Consider the following 18,729-nt stretch of genomic DNA (forward strand, 5'->3'; position numbering starts at 1 on the left):
ACCAAACTCATTCTCAGCAGAGACTGACAACAGCTGAGCAGGACGTCGATGACCTACCTGGCTCACAGGCCTAACCTGCCTAATGTCCACTGAGAAACCTGAGAAAGTGAAGATCATAAAGGATGACAAAAACAGATTGGCACGTAAGCCACATAACCTCCCTCCCTCCCACACTCTCACTCCTTCTCTTTTTCTTTCTTCTTACAGCCCTTCGGAAAACAATACCCCTCGGACCGCCCCCCCATACCTTTCTCTCTACCTTGGAAAAAGCAGGTTTATTAATAGTTCAGAGCAGGGTGCTTGGGGCAAGCTGCATGAGAAGGTTAAGGATGAGGGGAGTTAGCAAATCTGGGCTCAGCAACCAGCAGCAGCAGTAGCAGTAGCAGTGTCTTTTTTGGAGAAAGAGCCTCATGCTCGTCCCGTGTCCGTATCCATTTCATGACAAATGAAATACCACAGGCCCTGGCCAGAAACAATGGCTTGTTTGGCTGGCTGGAGGCAGTGTGGGAGGTGGTGGTTGTGGAAGGGGCTGGTGGGGGGTGAAGGGGGGCTAAGACTGGCTTCCAGCCCCTGCAGCTGTCCCGGTTGTCACTCCTTGTCTTAAGGCTCACTCCTGGCTCAATGCTCCAGCCCCATGGATCAAGGGGATGTGTGTCGGCACATGTGTGTATGTCTATGTGCGTACATCCCAAGCCCCGGGAGATACTGTGAGGCGATTCTCAGTACTCAGCAGCATCTGAAAAACGGCTCCAGACACAAAAGGCAAGTTGAACGGTGTTAAGACCCCTTCGGTATGGAGCAGACCCCAGGCATGAGGTCATCAGCCTTGGTTTAGCAGCCTTTGTCCTACAGGCTGATTGGCAGGAGGGGTGGTTATCAAAGACAATTGTGGGATCGGTTACAGCCATGGATGTCACTCAAGATATAGTAGGTCTCCAATTAAAAATACTTGTAATGATTCATGGAATTTAACCCAGAAATACAGATTTTTTTTAGAACCAGAACATGGTGCAGATGGTTTAAAAATGAGTGATGCAAATGTAAATTACATACCAATACACAGTGACATCTCACCTTGGTAATCATTTTGCACCTCTGCTCTGTGGGCTTCACCTTAATATGAATAATAAAGTCTGTGAATCTTTTAATCTGTGTTGATAACAGGTGATGAACTTTAATACACCGCTAATATTCCACGAGTAAGCCTACGTGTTGCAAAGGAAAAAGACAAATCTCTTCTCTCCTCTCTCTCTCTCTCTCTCTCTGTCTGTCTCTGTTTCTCTCTCTCTCCCTTATGTCTCAGAGATTAGCCCTTGCTCAAACACCTCCTGTTCATCTAAGTAATTAAAACATTAGAATTACGGGATTATAAACTGCTTTCGATTTAATCCAGCACTCGATGCTCCCACCATCTTGCCAAATGGGTCAATAGGAAATATAATGGGCCTCTGTGATTTCTGATTCAGGGATCTGGAAGAGGCAAAGGATGCCAATAATGGCTATTAAAAGTGTGTGTGTGTGTGTGTGTGTGTGTGTGTGTGTGTGAGAGGGAGAGAGAGAGATTGCGTGAAAGAGTGAGAGATAGAAAGAGAGACCGAGAGCCCAGACCAGCTTTGCCCTGAGTGCCATCTGTCTTGGACCCACTAGACCCAGTTTAGACTAGAAGAAGCCAAACCAGTTCAGTCTCTAGCTCTACCCCCAATGCAATGTTATTTGTGAACACACACACACACACACACACACACACACACACACACACACACACACACACACACACACAGACAGACAGACAGACAGACACACACTGCCTATGACCTCTTCCTCTCTTGAAGTGAACACAAAGTGTATTTTGGGGTCAGAAATATGTAAGAGGCACCTGCAGTTCTTTGATCCTTCTTTGAGAAATTTACCAAGGACTCTTCTGCTTTATGTGTGTGTGTGTGCGTCATAAGAACAGGTGTTTGCCCCTGGGGCCACTGCTGCACCGTAAAGGTTGTGTATCAGTGGGTGTTCTGATATAATTTATATATCATTTATTCTGCCATCACTTGCTTCCAACATGTCCTCACATGTTCACACACACTCACCAATATTCACTTATGTTCACTTTTAAGGGAAGTTCCCCCTCCTCACTTTGCCCCCCCTTCTCCTGTCTTGGCAGTCAGAAGGAAGGTGTGCAGTGGGGGATTCACAGCTGCTGTCTTCTCACCTATACTGTCTGTACTAATTTGGAGTGTCAGTATGTGCTTGGCATGGTTTGTATGTGCTTGTTTACATACTCTACACCCATGCAGCCTCTTTTGCAGGTACGAGTGTGTGAGCAGTGTCGGCTGCAGCATGTTACTGCCTGTGTGTGTATGTTCTGTGTGTGCGTGTTCATTATGGTTTATGTTCCTTGCAACAAGGGGTCCAAGTTGACACAGTGACAGTTCCTCGCAGAGCAACAGAGGGGCCCTGCCATCCAACAACAGAGGCTTTGTCGCTCTGCTCCTCTTGGCTTGTTATGGACTTCCTTCTCTCTCTTTCTCTCGCTTTCGCTCCCTTTTTTAGTGAGCCCATTTTCTTGTCTGAAGTCTTAATTTGGGGCGCTGGCCAGTGGGGAGAGGGAAGAGAGGCGAGGGGACCAAGGGAGGGAAGAACGGGGGTGGGGGGGGTGCAGAGTGGTGATGGCTGCAGATGGACGGCCCTTTGTTCCTCCTTTCCCAGGCTCCTCTCTTGAGCCTCTGAGGCTCCAGTTGCGTTGAAGCCTTCCAGAGAGAGAGAGAGAGAGAGAGAGAGAGAGAGAGAGAGAGAGAGAGAGAGAGAGAGAGAGAGAGAGAGAGAGAGATTGGGGCGGGGGTTGCTGGGAGGAAAAAGGGGGCACAATGATCTGTCCAACTGGAATCTTCCAGTTCTGCAAAACAAATGCGCACACACGCAAGAGATGTGGAAATGGAAAGAGAGGAAGGAGTGGAGAAAGAAAGAACAAGAAAATGATTAAATGAATAAAAAAAGAATAAAGAACAAATTGCGCAAAAACAGTTAGAACAAAGAGAAGGTTAAGGATGGGATGAGGAAGACATCAAAAACGGCTCACAGTGAGTGTAAGCTGCACATACTGGCCACTAGGTGTCCCCATCACTGGTGCCAAATGTGGGCAACCCAGAGTTAACCCCAGACTGTGCCAGTGGCTCTGGAGCATGCAGTGTGTTGCTCTATCCACAATAGATGAAATCCAGTGTTTAATTACTAACACATGCAGAATGAATCCATCAATCTGTGCAATGTGGAAATCTGTTTTCATGGTTTCTGATTGAAAATCTTTTTTGTTTGTGTGTGTGGAATAATTTTTTAGTGTGACGTGTTAAATTGTAGGTGCAGTTATAAAGTAAATTCACTGTTAGGCACGTAACAAGCTACATACATAAATACAGATTTCCAGCCTCTGTAAATAAAACGTAATATTCTGCTGTTGTAGTTTCAAGCCCACAGTCATTTTGGAGGAGTAGGTGTCAAAATGGTTCAAACGGTGGACAGCTCATTTTGGTCGTTGGTAGGAGGATTGCACAGAGAAGAAATCGAAATGAGGTCCTGAGTCCTTGTGTTTCTTCGTCACAAAGGTTCCCCAGCACGGGGAGTTACATCAGTGCTTGTGTGTGGTGATATTTACCAAAAGATTTCTTTTTGTTGTCAGGTTGGCGTGCTGTAAATCCCCCACTGCCGTCAAGTTGTAAAATAGACTTTTAAATCTTCCCATCTGAGAGAAAAAAGTGCACTCTTAACACCAAATGGAAAATGTTCTTGAACCTGAGTGTGTGATAACAAGCGACCATGAAGGGAGGGGGGACTTGGAGAGGAGACCTTGGGGACCGTGTCAAAGTTTTCTGTGCCGGAGCAGGGACAAACATTGGGCAAACATTGGGAAAGGCTGGCAGCCTTTGAGATAGTGGGCCGTTGATCTAAGACTGAGGAGCTAAAGTCCACTATCTCCCGTCTGATACAGCAGCCAAGGTCTTGCTGACACACACAGCCACAGAACAAACATGGATACCTGAAGACAATGACCTTTGAACTCCCAGTGGGAGAGGTGGTAAAAAACAGGAAGTGGTGAAAGTGACTCCAGTGACTTCCTCCCTGCAGGCCAAGAATGAATCAGGTGGAATGATTGTAAGTACACGGGTCATTGTACATAAAAAGCGCACACACATTGTTCAGGAGTGGAAAGCACAGATGTGGTGTGTGTGTGTGTGTGTATGTGCATGTGTGTGCCTGCGTGCATGTGTGTGTGATGGAGGAAGCGAGAGAGTGAGTCTTCAGATGTAGCGACAGATGGTATTTGATTACAGAGCAGACGGTCGGTGTTGTACAAAGATGCTGTCTCAGCCCAACCTAAGGAGCTGTAGCCTCCGGTTAAGGCAAGCGGAGGGAGGCAGGCGGAGGACGAGAGGGAAAAGCAACACGGGAGGGAGAGAGAAAAAAAAAAGAATAAAAGCAAGCAAGCAAGAAAGACACAAAAGAAGCAACTCCAAAAATGAGCATCAAAGCAAAAAGAGTGAAAAGCAGTCAGGCAGGAACAAAAGGAAGAAAAGGAACAGTGCATCGGGCAGGCGTGGTGGAAAATACAACAGAGGTCATGATAAGAAAACTGCAAAATGACACAGAGAGAACACACTGAGCCTTTTTAAAATAGTCTTGTATTTTTCTTCAAAGACTCCTAAACTCATCAGCAAATAAAATCCACACTCACAAACCATAAAATGTGTGGTGATGTGTTGAACGTTTGCTTTTAAAGATAAGTAGGAAATTAGAATGTGTTCTAATTATTGTGGACAATTATTTTATTGTATGCAGTTAGATTCTCCTTGGATTAAAAAAAAAATGTAATTTGTAACTTTTTATATTACAACATTTTGTGAATTGGACCAACTACATACACACAATGCACACAGTGTATTGGTCACATGTATAACTGCAATGATTAGTCGATCAGGTGATTTTGATAAATGATTAATTGCTCTAGTTATTTATTATAAATAAAAAATGCTGCTGCTTTCAGCTTATCAAATGTGAAGATTTGACGATATTTGACATCTTATGGACAAAATGATGAACTGAGACTATAACAGGCAGATTATCTAAGAATGAAAATAACTGTTAATTGCAGTTCCAGTTTGAAGGAGCCAAATTTACAAGCAGTTTGTCTTCAAGCTTAATATATGCTTAATTTCTACAACCTGTAAAAATGATTACTGTAGTCCGTTCCAATACTGTAGGTTGTGGAGGTGATTCCACTGTATGTGTGTTTGTGCGTGTGAGTTTGGCGATTGTTACATTTAGCTTGATGAGGAGGCACCTGCGGTTGTCTGGAGCCTGTGGAGAAAACTAGGCTGGGAGGTTGGTGCTCTACAGCCAAACCCAAATCATTAGTGCATTGAATGACTAAGGGAGCAAAGCAGCACTGATTCACCCGAAAACGATGCACTGTACAGTGAATCCATAAACTGTGATCAGGAACACACTCAAAACTGAAAAAAGTAATACAATATCTTTATATAAGCTCTATTAATGATATCTTTCCACCCATCACATCTTCCCACCCATCACACACACACTCAATGTTTTTTTTTATTGTGTGTGTACCTTGTGGAAGGTGATATAAATAAACCACAAACAACAAATGTTTTTTCCGCTCTGTTTTTCATTTTTATTTCCATTTTTTATTCATTTTGCACAAGCTTGCATATATACTGCACATACATTCAGTTCATAGGGGATGAAGGCACGAAAGGCAATTTGACTACTGGTTGTTTTTGGGCTGGGCCAAAAGTAATACAGGGGGAAAAATCTCAAGAGAAAATACAAAACTGCTTAAAACTAGTTTCAGCTTTCTAGCCCACGCTCGGCCCTGTCCAGGAACAAAAACATAACAGCCTTTTTTTTTTTTTTTAAACTGACTAGTTCCATTTAGCTGCCAAGATCTCCATTTAATCATTTTTGTCAATTGAATGAGCACGCTAGAATACTAAGTTTTTTTAAAATTCACTTTTAGGTAGATAAGGATTAAAATCTTTTAAGTTGGTTCTACTTAATGAAATGCAGTACAGCCTTCCCTGTTTGAAAAACAAAAGAAAACAACATCAAATAAATTAGGATAAATTAAACCAATAAATTACACAAAATCTGCAAGACAAATAGACACCAATAAAAGAAAAAAAAGCAGCCATGTCGTGAGTTTTATTTTACAACCTGTGTGTAATTATTCAGACTGTATTTGAAACATGGCTGTTCCAGTTGGAATTACTGCACTAGAATCGAATAATAATGTCATACAAAAAGCATCAACAAAACACTATTTACATAACATATTGCTAAGTTATACAAAGGCAGTATTTATCACTGTAAGTCCACATCATTGATATTTACAAAAAAAGAGGAGCGATGTAATGATAATAAAAAAAAGAATTACTACTGAAAGCATAGAGAAACAAAAACCCCTTTCAAACAGGTCAGAAAACAGATCAGAGGAAATTATCACAACACACACACGCACACACACCAAACACACGTTGCCAACGCTTAATGAGAATCATTTACATGTCAGGATGGTACTCCCAGGGGTGGGGGAGGGGCCACAGTGTTGAGAATTGTGTCACTCACTGGTTCACAGGTTCTCATAATCGGTCTTTTCTCTCACTCAGACACACACTCATATACATCTGCGCGCACACACACACACACACACACACACACACACACACACACACACAATGCAAAGTGTACATAAATTCCACAAAAGTCCAAACTTTTCCCAACTGTTTGAACCCAGTAAAAAAGGGGTATAAATCACTTTTTTTTCCTGTCATCAGTCTGTCTCTATCTTTTATTTTTAAACTGTTACTGTACAACATGTGCCCCCTCCATGACACTAGTCTTCTGATGACAATGAGTTCCTGTCTCTCTACCGGGTCAAATCTAGAGCTACGTCGGTGGCAGTCTGCCCTTGTTCTTGGACGAGACCGGGCCCGCAGACTGCCAACAGGACGCTCCGTGACATCATCATTAGCCGACCGCTAGCCTAATGCATCGTTCTGTCAGCAGAAATTAAAGAAACGGATGCTGGTGCAACTTCAAGGGCACTGCCGACGGGAAACAGACCCCCGTTAAAGGCATGGCAGGGAAAAGACAAAACAAAACAACAACAAAAAAAACTCTCCTCTGTGAGTTTTTGGAAAAGTGGTTATGAGTTCAGTTGGAGAGAACAGGTCATCTCTCTTTTTTCCCACCCTCCTTGTCTTTAAACCACTCTCACCCTTCTCTAGCACTCTGAGTGATAATAGAAAAAACTGTACAGCTATTCTTTGTCTCATCCTGACAGTATTTACAGCAGCAACAACAATATTTCATACTCTGAAAACGGATTCCAAGTTTATTTTTCTGATCTCAAGAAGACAGCCATTCAGCACGATACAAAAAGGTAAAGAAACCAAAAAGAAAAACTGGTCACAAAACCTGCAAAAAACCTACAACTATTGCTCCTAATCTATCAACAACTCACTTATTTAGAATACAGATTTAAACAAAGCCGTCACTAAAAATACCCTCAAGATTTCTTTTATGAAACAATTGCTAACAGTGCCTTTCAGAGAACTTCCACTACAGTATATATTTTTTCATAGATTTATATTTTACATTTCTTAAAAAAGGCTATATATGTATTTCAATAATGTTATCCTAAAAATCAAATGATGCCAGAAAAGGAAAACTAGACAAAAATATTTTCAACACCGTATCAAGGTCTTGCTAATCCTTTCATTTTTGCACATTAGTCTTCATTATCCTGAAGTAATCTTTTCAGGTGCAGGAACTCTTTAACTTTAGGGTGGGGTTGCAGGAAGGGGGAGGGCAGGGAGCGATAATAATCTGTGCATCAGATAAAAGTGTCCTTTCCCTTCCCCTTTGTTTGTGGCGCTTTAGAGCCCTTGGCTGGTGCTTTGAGACTCTGAGACATGAAGGGCCTAGCCCATCCTTCAGTGAGAAAAGTGTCCGGCTCGCTCTCTCAGGCCTCCGGATCTTAAGAAGAACACTGTCTGGGGAGGAGGAAGGGGGGGGTGATATAATGAAGGGAGTAGCTCTCTGTCTTTCTCTGCCTCCTTTTGTCAGGCGCTTTGTCTCACTTAGACAAGTCAGCAGGTTAAGCAACCTGCCCCTTTTGATCTTTTGATCACACACGCAGACACACTATAAGCTAATGTCGCCAAGGTGAGATCAACAGCTAGCTCGCACGCACTTTAAAAATGTATTTAAGTCCTCTCATTGCGTCAAACTTACCTCATCAAAAGGCCAACTAACGCTAACTGCTTCTTAAAAATCTTAAAAGCCTGAGAGGCTGGAGGAAAGTAATAAAACACAAGATTTACATTTACAACACAAGTGGAAAATCTGGGATCAGTATCTCAGGTTAAAGTGAAAGGAATGGTGTTTCACAAACTGGGCACAGTGGCTTCAACAGAATCATACTTTGGGTCTTAAAAAAGCTGCCAGCGTGGGACGGTGGGACAGAGCGGGGGGCTTCAGGTGCGTGTCGCTCCTCGCTCTGCGCCTTTGTCCGCTCTCTTTGTAGTGCTGAGAGCTTCTCCATCTACCCCTGGGGTGAGTGCTCACCTTCGACCTAGCATTGTTGCATTGAGAGAAGAGCTAGATCACTCAAAGGCAGGTGAACATGGAGGGAAGGAGCTGTGTGTGTGTGTGTGTGTGTGTGTGTATGTGTGTATGTGTGTGTGTGTGTGTGTATATATTGTTTGTGGGTAAGTTCCACTTGAAGCAGAATTAATTAACGCCTGTGTTTCAGCTTATTTTCACCTCTCTCTTTGCCCTCCTTGAATTACCTTCCTGTCTATGATGCTTCTATTTGTATGTATTCAATTATTTTTTGTTTCAGCAACACTGTATTTTAGATTGCCACAGTATTCTGATATATTCAAGTATAAACTGCTATTGAAATAACTTCATAATATAATTTACACCTTGTATAGGCTAATCACATTAAAAGTCTGCCATATAAACAGACTGACTTCATCTCACGCATGAGCTAATAACTGAACAATTCTATAAAAAAGGCAGAAAACTATGCAGTCATCAGTGTGTATATTCACCAATTGTGAACAGATAATTAGATGAATAAGATTTATGTAATAGCTGAACAAATGGCTCGTTTAGTGGGAGCAGTGTAGTTATCAAAGCTGGAGTGGCTATGGGAATTTAGCCTTTTAAAAAAACAGCAAGTCACGCACCAAAAGGCCACACTTATGCATAATTCTGTATTTCTGCACTGTTGACTTCATGTGCCTCTGCAGCTCAACTCCTGCTCCAACATTGCTGCCAGACTGGTCCTGTGCAGGATAGGCTAGTCACTACAGGCTTATAGAGAAGCCCACTCTAATGGCCTGCAATTAAAACTCATATCTAGAGGGTAAGTTGCCCCAGACTCTGACTATCAAAAAAATAAAAAAAAAAACAAAAAAACAAAAAACAAAGTCCACTTCAGAGATGGACAATCTAAAACAAGAGTAAGGAGAAGAATTAGGAAATGGGGGGCAAAATATTTCAGAATCTAAACTCTCAAGGAATAATATTAATAGCAATAATTTATTTTTTTCTGCAACGGCATCAAGGGGACAAACAAATCTCGAAGTGCCAAATCTTCAGCAAGCAGTGATGACAAATAATAATAATCATAAACAACAACAATAATAATAATCAAAAATAATAATGTACACCCAATAAACACAATGCCCTACTTGCAGGGAAAACACACTTCAAAACATGGTAGAGCTCAGTAGCTATTTGAAACTAGTCCAAGTCCCACAGACCAGTACAGACCAGTACCACGAGTCCAGTTTTAGTCCAGTCAATAACCTCACTAGGCCTTGTTTGTGTGTGCATGTATGTGTGTGTGTGTGTGTGTGTGTGTGTGAGACTGTCCTGTCGGGCACATCTTCAGTAGCACAGTCTGTTGGTCACCCACTTTGCTCTTTGCGGGGACAGTTCATGTGGACACCCACTGGATTGGAGGGACACCCCTGGGTGCCATTGAACAAAGTCTTTAAGGAACCCAGCCTATGTTCTTGGTAGCGTAAATGGGAACTCAGTAACTCCTTCCACACACTGAGGACTTAGTTAGTGTTGATCATATAACAGGCCAAAACAGATGAGGGTTCACACAGTCCAGAAAACACCCAGTAAAATTAGAGTCTCTTCAGTTCATCAGAATCTTAGAAAAACAAAACAAAGAATAACCATCATGATAATTATCATATAAGAGCAACAACACAATAGCTAGGTCATTTAGGAACTGCCACAGAGGCTTCAGATTGGGAATGCTACTTCATAACTTTCATACATTCAAAAAAAAAAAAACAGGAAATCAAACGTAGAGTTTGGGAAAAAGGAAATGAAAACAAAACGAAAGAGAATATCATTCTGAAATTCTATGAAATCAGAGAAAATTTTTAAAAAGCGCAAAGCGTCGAGCGAGGAGGAGGAGGAGAAATTTACTCGTGTAGAAGCTCTTGGAGACAGTTGGGGGACTTGAAGATCTCAGGGACCTCGCTGTCCAGTTTGCAGATGACCTTGTAGATGGCCTTCTTCCAGGACGGGTCCACATCTTTGCCGGCCACAATGGCATTGAAGAACTCTCTCAGTGTGACTTCAGCCACCTCCAGGAAGCGATCAGGGACCTTTATGGACAAAAAAAAAGAGACTTGGTTTGTCATCTGGAAATGTTTGATAATTTTTTACAAGCATTATCCCTCTTCCCCCTCATTATTGACATTCTTAATATTTCTCAACATGAAAACAACAGAGTCTTCCAGATAATTAAACAGTAGTGAAAGCTTTATTTTATGGCCACCAGTCTTGATTATTTTATCAGTATTTCCAAATTTGTATGTCAGTTTGGCATGGTGGAAAGCTCTAAATGCTGCGATTTCCATGAGCCTCTGTTGCAAGTTAGAGGAATTACTCAGATACAAAAAGCATTGTAAATGTTAACAAAACATGCTTCTACAATGTGTAGCTTTAGCTCCCGCTGAATGCTAGCAATGCACACAGCAGAATCTTTAGCTCAGTGGCTGTATATTGCTAAATGAAATGCCCCTTGGGAGTCATATGATTTTATGTGCACAGACATGTACCTATGATTCAAGTAGGACAGCTTCAGTTTCCTAACCTAAGTGCTCCTACTGCCAGTCAACCAGCACTAACAGTGACACAAATGGATGGGACTTTTACTTCCAGAACCCTTGTACAGTCTGTTTCTTTTGCATTATCCTCAACACAATAAACTCCTCAGCTGTAGAATATGTTAAAATTTTCATAGTGGATGTAAAACCATAAATTTTATATCTCTTGAGTATCTACTTCCTTAAAAGTCCACTGAGGCGTCGGCCTGAGAAAAGTCACTTCTTGTGATTTCTCAGGTTTCTCACACCCAACACTTCCCTCCCCACAAACACGGTGAGCATGACATCTTTATGAGTCCCACTGTAAATCTGTGACCAAACAAGAGAGCGGAGCTGAGTGAAGAGCGACAGAGAGGTGCTGGCGAAAGAGGAAGTACTAAATGCTTTGGGAACGGGGAGACACGCCGCCTCTTTAGTGTCCCTGACAGCAGCGCTCACCGACACCATGGAGATGATTAGTCTGGCAAAGATCTGTGACACCTTCCCCCAAGCCAACACTCTGTCACATACACACACGCTCATGCAGGCGTGAGCGCACACACCAGCGCACACACCTCCTTGTGCCAAGGAGATGACACATCCTGTACTGTGACAGAGCTCTACATAATGCTTGCTATACACACACACTCGCACGCTAGCTACCCCTGGTGTGTTTGGCTGAGTCTCTTTCCTCGACTCAAAGCTCCAGGGCGACGCAGCCTTCAGGGGTCACCTGCTTGGATAATGCTGACTGTCTCCCTGCCCACCTCCCTTGATGCTCGCGCGCACACAGACACACACAAATGCACACAGTCGCACCCACACATATACAGCAGCAGCTTGCCCAAATGCCTGACAGTGCGCACTCCACACCGCTCCTCTCCTCCAGTGTCCTGCAGATACTCATCAGGAGTGTCAGGACACAGCAAGGTTAGTGGCCACTGGAACACGCACACACATAGATGGACATGTGCACACACAGTTAAACACACAGTCAGGCCTCTTTTACACGCACACATACACACATGGGACAGCCACTCGCCCCCCTCGGGGTGATGAATGGAGGCTAAGATGCCTGTGTGTCTGGTGTGTGTGTGAGTGTGTGTGCATATCTCTGTCCAGTGCTCGAGTGAAAAGGTGAGTCGTGAATAAGGAGCTTGTGTGCTGTCTGTGTGTGTGTGTGTGTGTGTGTGTGTGTGTGTGTGTGTGTGTGTTTGTTTGACAGAGAGAGAGAGCTAACCCAATTCCCAAATATTGAATCCCCCCACCCCACCCCCTCGGTGGGATAGAAGTGGATATAATTCATTGTTTGGACTTCTGTCGTCTCTGAAATACTGGCACAATGACCCCGGTTTGAGGGCAACTTTGTGTGTATGCGTTATACAGTAACAGTGCGAGTGGGCATGCGCACGCTTTTCCCAAAAGACCTCGCTAACGGGCTGGTGCGGCGCAGCGCCCTAGCCGTTAGACGCAGGGAGTGCCGCATTACTAAGAATATTCCTGCATGGAATTTCTCCTGACGTTTTGACTATAAAAGGACAGCAAAACGCTGACTGCAAGGAGAAAGCAATGTCAAGGAGAAAAGGGTATTGGTATTTCAGATCCTCTTGACTGAGAGAGTGAGAGAGTGAGAATGGGAGGGAGGGAGAGAGAGAGAGATGGCGAGAGAAGGAGGGGCTGAGAAGAGTCTAAGGAGAGAGAGAGCGGAGTGAGAGAACAGAGGGAGTTATTCCTGTCCCACAAGCCTTTGTTTTGTGAGTACGTGTGAGTTGTGTATGTGAGTGAGCTGCCTCCTGACCAGCAGTGAGCCTTAACTGTTTGCGACCCCTCCCTTGTCCCACTCTACCCCCCCCCCAATTCTCTCTCTCTCGGGTCAGCTGTTGGGCCTTTGTTCCAGAGGCATTGTGGGGGATTATCCAGTGTGGCCGTTCATTCGCTGGGCTGTCCAGTAAATGGGGCCAATCGCGTGGCTCACAATCCTTCATACATATTTCATAGGGCTTTTTAACAACTTCTCAGCAGAGCCCAAAATTAAAGGACAGATGTACAAAGAGGGGAGGAAAGAGGGAGGGAGGGAGGGAGAGAGAGGCAGGGAAAAAAAGTATGGAGCGAGGGATGGAGAGTTGTGAGTGTGTGTGTGTGAATGACGCCTGGAAAAGGCAAATGAGGTGATTGAGAGTTTGTCTACATTATGCTGGTTAAATTTGAAAACACCTTTTTCTTTTAGCCTTCCTGGCTGCATTATGACAGTGTTTTGCTCTCTTGGAAAGCAAACTTTTCGACAAACAACCTTCAGAGCGGATAACTCTGGAAATGCTGTTTGCTGTAGTGGGGACGAGGAAAATTGAAAACACAGACATAAGCCAGTTTGATCTCTCCGTAATCACTAATTTTAAATGTCAATATAGGCAATCACATGCCAAAACTCTTGTCATCGACCCTAATTTATGTTCATTTTAGTCAGGTGACTTCAGTATCATGAAATGGTGATTTGATCGGTATCACAGCAGTGCAGGAAATACTGTTCACCTGGTCAACAGCATGCATTTCTAAACTGCAAAGAAAAATGAAAATAGCAACTTAATCATGAGTTTGACAGTATTTAGGTGACGATGAAGAGCAGACTCTTTCTCCTTGACGTTCATTGACTGAAAGAGGAAGAAGAGAGGAAGAAAGATCTAGCATGACTATGGCTAACATTGTAGCATATGGCCCTCTGAAAAATAAGTGAGGTGCAAGAAAAACAGAGGATGGAAGTGTGTGTGTGGCGGGGGGTCCAAAAAAAACAAAAGCTGTCATGAAAAGGGATATTATTGCTGCTCTACCCCTGTGTAACACAATATGAAAGGAGGAAGACGGGGAGGGGAAAAGGGAGAAAAGAATCAGCAAGAGGTGATAAAGCTGGTCTCTAATATACACACACATTTTACCCTAAACTTTGCATTGTGCTGTGGGTTGGGTAAATACCAATCAAGAATGAAAGAAAGACAGAAAGAAAGGAGAACAAGAAAAAAAGAATGAGGGACTTCTGACAGCAGTGAGGCAGTTAATCACTCTCATAAACCGACTCCCCCCTTCTCCCCCACATCTCTCTCCCCCATTCTCTCCGCTCTCTCCATCTCCCTCTCTCGTGACAGGTTGCTTTGAGACAGAAGGATAAGCTCTTTTTCAGAGAGAGGGAATCGGATTTCCTGCTTTTTGATGAGATAATAAAATATGACGGAGGACAATAGGAGCCTGTGGACGGCTTGCTGGGAGCTATTCACTCCAGCAGCGGCCCCTGTCTTAAGACTGCTTAGACAAACGTTTAAAAAGGTAGCCAGAGGCCCAAGCCCCTCAAATAAAGGCTACTGTTACACACACCGTGCGTGCGTGTGTGTGTGTGTGTGTGCACGCGCAAGAGTGTTTTTGCATGTGTTTCGGTAAAGCCTGAGAAATCTCTTCTCTCTCGGTGACTCAGGGTTGGCTGTTTGTTTGGCCAGCGTGTTTCTCCCCCTTGCTTTTTGGGAACTGTCAGGAGATGTATTGCACCTTCTATTTGCACAGCGCTGGCCAAACAAGACGAGACCCTGGAAGATAAGGCTGTGTGTGCAAGTGAGTGTGCACGCTTTAGCGAGCTGCAGCCTTGAAGGATGAAATGCAGGGACACAACATCAGCCCCCACTGCCAGCCAGGTTAATTCCTAACCCCGACTCAGCCTGGGAATACCAGCACTTCCCATGGTTTTCGGTCCCTGCATTTGTGTGTGAGACAGGAAATTTATAGATTTTGCACTGCACAAAATTCCAGATGGGGTCATTTTGTCATTAATATCTCTTTGAAGCGACTGCATCTTAAGAACATTCTCACTTCTGCTGACAGTGAAACCTAAGTTTAAAAACAAGACTTGAAACTGAAGCAGGCCTGTGACATTTCAGTGAGTCAAACCAGAGCTTCCCGAACCTCGAACACACGCTCACACATGGGCCCCTGTGCCTCACGTATCTGCTCTGATCAATAATCTACAAAGGCCTTGATAAGCCCTTGGCCTGCACTGTCACTTTAGGCAAACACAACCCATGTCCCCTTTCTTCCTACCCCTCACTGCGCTTGTTCCCAGCCCCCTCTACCGCTGATAAGACTGTGCCATGAGCGGAAGAGTCCAGTCAACTTGACTGGACAGAAACACAGCAGATTCTTCATTAAGGCTTTTTAAAAATTTATCTCAAGTGCTTGATTTTCTTCATTTTCACAACCTTCTCAGATCTCCTGTTTGTGAATGAGAGAGAGTGGCTCATTCCTCAGGAGATGACTGGGACGGGAAACTGGCCTCAAAGCTGAGCAAACATCAGCCACCCTCACTCCACTGATAGCCTTGAAAACATGGAGCCTTGAGGGACTGTTGTGTATACATTTGTGTATGTGTGTGTGCGTGTGTACATATGTGAACATTGGCACTAGCGTCACATGGGCTCTTCTCAAGGTGCACCTCCGCTGGGGAGTCAAGGACAGGACAGGGTCAAAGACAGTGATGAAGTCGCTTTCCTATCCCATCTTCCTTGCTCCTCCCTCCACCTTTACTCGCCTCATCCCCCCACTTTTCACGGGCTGAGAATTCATATCATATCATGGCCTCGCTTGACATCTCCTTCCTCCCCTCTTGCTGATCCCTCTATTTCAGGCTTTATATCAAGCCAAGCAACAGACAGACAACAGACAGAAAAATAATCTGTACTCAGAACAACTGCAAACAGCAGATGAAGCCAGAAATCACCGCTCAGCCCTTGTTTAGAGACTTAAAAATTCATTGTCTGAGCTTGTATGGTGGACACAGGCTGAGAGAAAGTGATCTAAATGAGGGGGGTTAGCGGGGGAGGGTCATGCAGAGCTGTAACAGGGGCCTCTGGAGGTCAGGAAGTCAGCTCGGCTCAGAGAGACCAAGAGAGCAGGAGGCAGAAGGAAAAGAAAGGAGCAAGGGAGTCTGGAAGATAGGAACAGGACATCTGGAGAGGAGGAGAACAGAGGGAGGGAGGGAGAGGAAGAATAGAAGGGTAGGAGGAAGGAGGGTGTGGGTGGGCGGGCAAACAATAAAGGATGGGGAGCAAGAAGCTGCAGAGAAGGAGGGAGGATGGAAGATGGATGGGTGGATAGAAGGAGATAGGATGGAAGGGCAAGTGAGGGAACAAGATGGCAGGAGAAGAAAGAAAAATAATAAACTGCAGATTGGATTGAAGGAGGCAGAGTTTGGCATCAGCAGGGGGAATGGGAAGTGAAAGTGTGTGTGTGTGTGTGTGTGTGTGTGTGTGTGTGTGTGTGTGAATGGGGGAGTTGCTTTGACACATCTGCAGCTCTGATGCACGCCCTGGTCATTTTGGCATGAGTCCCTTTGCCACGCTTCATTAGTCTCTCTCTCTCTCACACACACACACACACACACACACACACACACACACACACACACACACACACACGGAGGGAGACCAAAATGGTCCAGAAATAATGACATAATCAGCAGCTGTGCCACAGAGCAGGCTGCCCCTCACAAGGTGACCAGGGACAGAAGGAGGAGGGGATGAAGGAGGGAGGAGAGGGGAGAAGAAGCAGGGAGGAGGGGGTGTATGGTGGAAAAGCAGGGAGGAGGGAGAATCAAATGTTGGGTGAGCGCAGCGAGAGGATATGTTTGTGTGTGAGAGCAGGTGAGAAGACGGGAGAGGGGATCATGTAGTTCTTTATGTTAAAGTGATTCTTTGCTAGCCCTGCTGCCCCAGGCTTTACACGCAGCTCTGGTCATTTAATCAGTGCACAGAATAAAGTGGCTTATTCTCACATACACACATGCACACGTGCGCGCACGCACACACACACACACACACACACACACACACACACACACACACACACACACACACACACACACGGTGAAGAAAAGACCTGTCAGGCTACGTCAAACGGGGGCCCTCAATAGCCCCCGGCTATTCACTGAGAAGCAGATGATCTCGCTCTCTGTTCTTTTCTTCCCCTAACTCTTCTCAACACGAGAATTAAAAAGCCATAAGACAAGTTGGAAATGATGCTCGTGACACGGTGAAGGTCCAGGATAATATCTGAAGATTTGTTTGAATCTTTTGTGGACATATTTGTTGTCGCCTGCAGACTGCAAGAGACAAATTGGGTCTCACGTTCACTCCAAAAGAACACCTTCTCATTTATCTTTAGTGGTATCCTCCCTCGCAGATCGGCTTTGTTTTATTTGCCCTGGTTTTGCTCCAGGACATGCTGTTAATGGTTTCACAGGGACTACTTCTTCAGTAGAAAGCAGTTCCAATGAAAACTGTTGACAGTGTGTTCTGTGGATTACCCAAAGCAACAGGGATCCCATTCCTAGAAAGATGTTGCTTTTGTGTGGTAGCCGCAGAAATCTCAAGAGTGGGATGTGGGATCCTCAAACCTGGGCAAATTAAACTGAACCTATTTGTGTGAGGTTTGTGAAAACCTGTATTTTAGTTTGGTTACACCAATCTGTCAAGGCTATTAGCATCACAAATTTTGGTCTCTACATCTTAGTCTGCATCTATGGTCATCTATCAAATATGTGTCTGAGTTCACGTTGAAGATAATTTTTAAAAAGCAGGTGGGAAAAGCAGGTGCAAACACACATACACACACATGGTTGCATGTATACAAAAACAGCAAGTACTCTACTTTTTTGCTTTTTTTTGCTGGATATGACAGAGTCCTGTGCAGCTGTAAGGGGCCAGTGATGAATGCACATGTGCGAGTCAGGATGTTTGGTGCGGTGAGATCTTGAAGGAGACCAGGGGAATGACAGGAGATGCTGTAGATTTGAGGGGGAAGAAGAGGGCGAGGGGGAGGTGTGTGTGTTGTTGTTGTTGACATAAACCCACTGGCAAATTGTATCGGTTGTATTTTTGGCAGCTCTGAACCTAAATCTATACGGCCGGCTTTTCATCTCTCTCCTTGTATCTTCTACCTGTTTTTGTCTTCAATCGCTCTTCAAAGAGAACCCTAGAGCCTTTCAGAGAAAACACCAAACCTGTGTGTGTTTTCATGTAGTTACACGCATTTGTACGCGTTCAAATCTGTATCTGTGTCTCAGCCTGTGCATCCGGTGCAACAGTGGCGACCTTTTCACCTCAAATTCCCTGAGGTTGAACCCCGGTCAAAGACGCAACCCACACGGACATAAACACATCGTGCCCTATGTGAAAAAAAGACGAGAATGAAGGAGTGGAAGACATGAAGGGGGAAAGCAGCAGCAGGAGGAGGAGGAGAAAACAGACATTAGCCTCTCTGGGTGGAGAACAAATGGAGCCCCGAGAGGGACGTGAAGAGGAGGAACGAGGGAGAGAGGGGGGAAGGAGAGGTGAAGCACACAATGCTATGGGGCACGGCGGTTGGACAGACAGCATCTGCTCTCAGCTCTCTGTGGCTCTGGTAATGGATGGAGAGTTGGAGAGACACCGAGAGAGAGCGGGAAGGAGGGAAAGGGAGAGGCAGCGGGATGAAAAGTGGGAGTGAATGAGGGAGGAAG

At 44.5% G+C, this 18,729-nt stretch overlaps 1 protein-coding gene and 1 long non-coding RNA gene across 4 annotated transcripts in view; one reads left to right on the forward strand and one right to left on the reverse strand.

Moving 5' to 3' along the window:
* The first annotated feature begins 3,818 nt into the window (after positions 1 to 3,818).
* LOC127142660 (uncharacterized) lies at positions 3,819 to 6,747 on the forward strand. Its single transcript, XR_007813617.1, has 2 exons — positions 3,819 to 4,146; positions 4,326 to 6,747. It is a non-coding gene; the product is annotated as an uncharacterized LOC127142660 (long non-coding RNA).
* A 2,858-nt stretch (positions 6,748 to 9,605) lies between these two features.
* Positions 9,606 to 18,729, reverse strand: part of LOC108895625 (prospero homeobox protein 1) — a 29,723-nt gene continuing 20,599 nt past the window's right edge. For 2 of the 3 annotated variants that reach the window (XM_018694513.2, XM_018694514.2), the window contains exons 5-6: positions 10,534 to 10,715; positions 9,606 to 10,249 (exon numbers count right to left, since the gene is read on the reverse strand). In XM_018694513.2, the coding sequence (XP_018550029.1) occupies positions 10,243 to 10,249; positions 10,534 to 10,715 (189 nt within the window). In that variant the 3' untranslated portion in view covers positions 9,606 to 10,242. Of the gene's footprint in view, positions 10,716 to 18,729 lie in introns of all 3 variants that reach the window. The other variant, XM_018694515.2, reaches the window with a different exon arrangement.

The sequence above is a fragment of the Lates calcarifer genome, linkage group LG7_1 (assembly GCF_001640805.2).
Source record: "Lates calcarifer isolate ASB-BC8 linkage group LG7_1, TLL_Latcal_v3, whole genome shotgun sequence".
NCBI classification, from domain to species: Eukaryota; Metazoa; Chordata; class Actinopteri; family Centropomidae; genus Lates; species Lates calcarifer.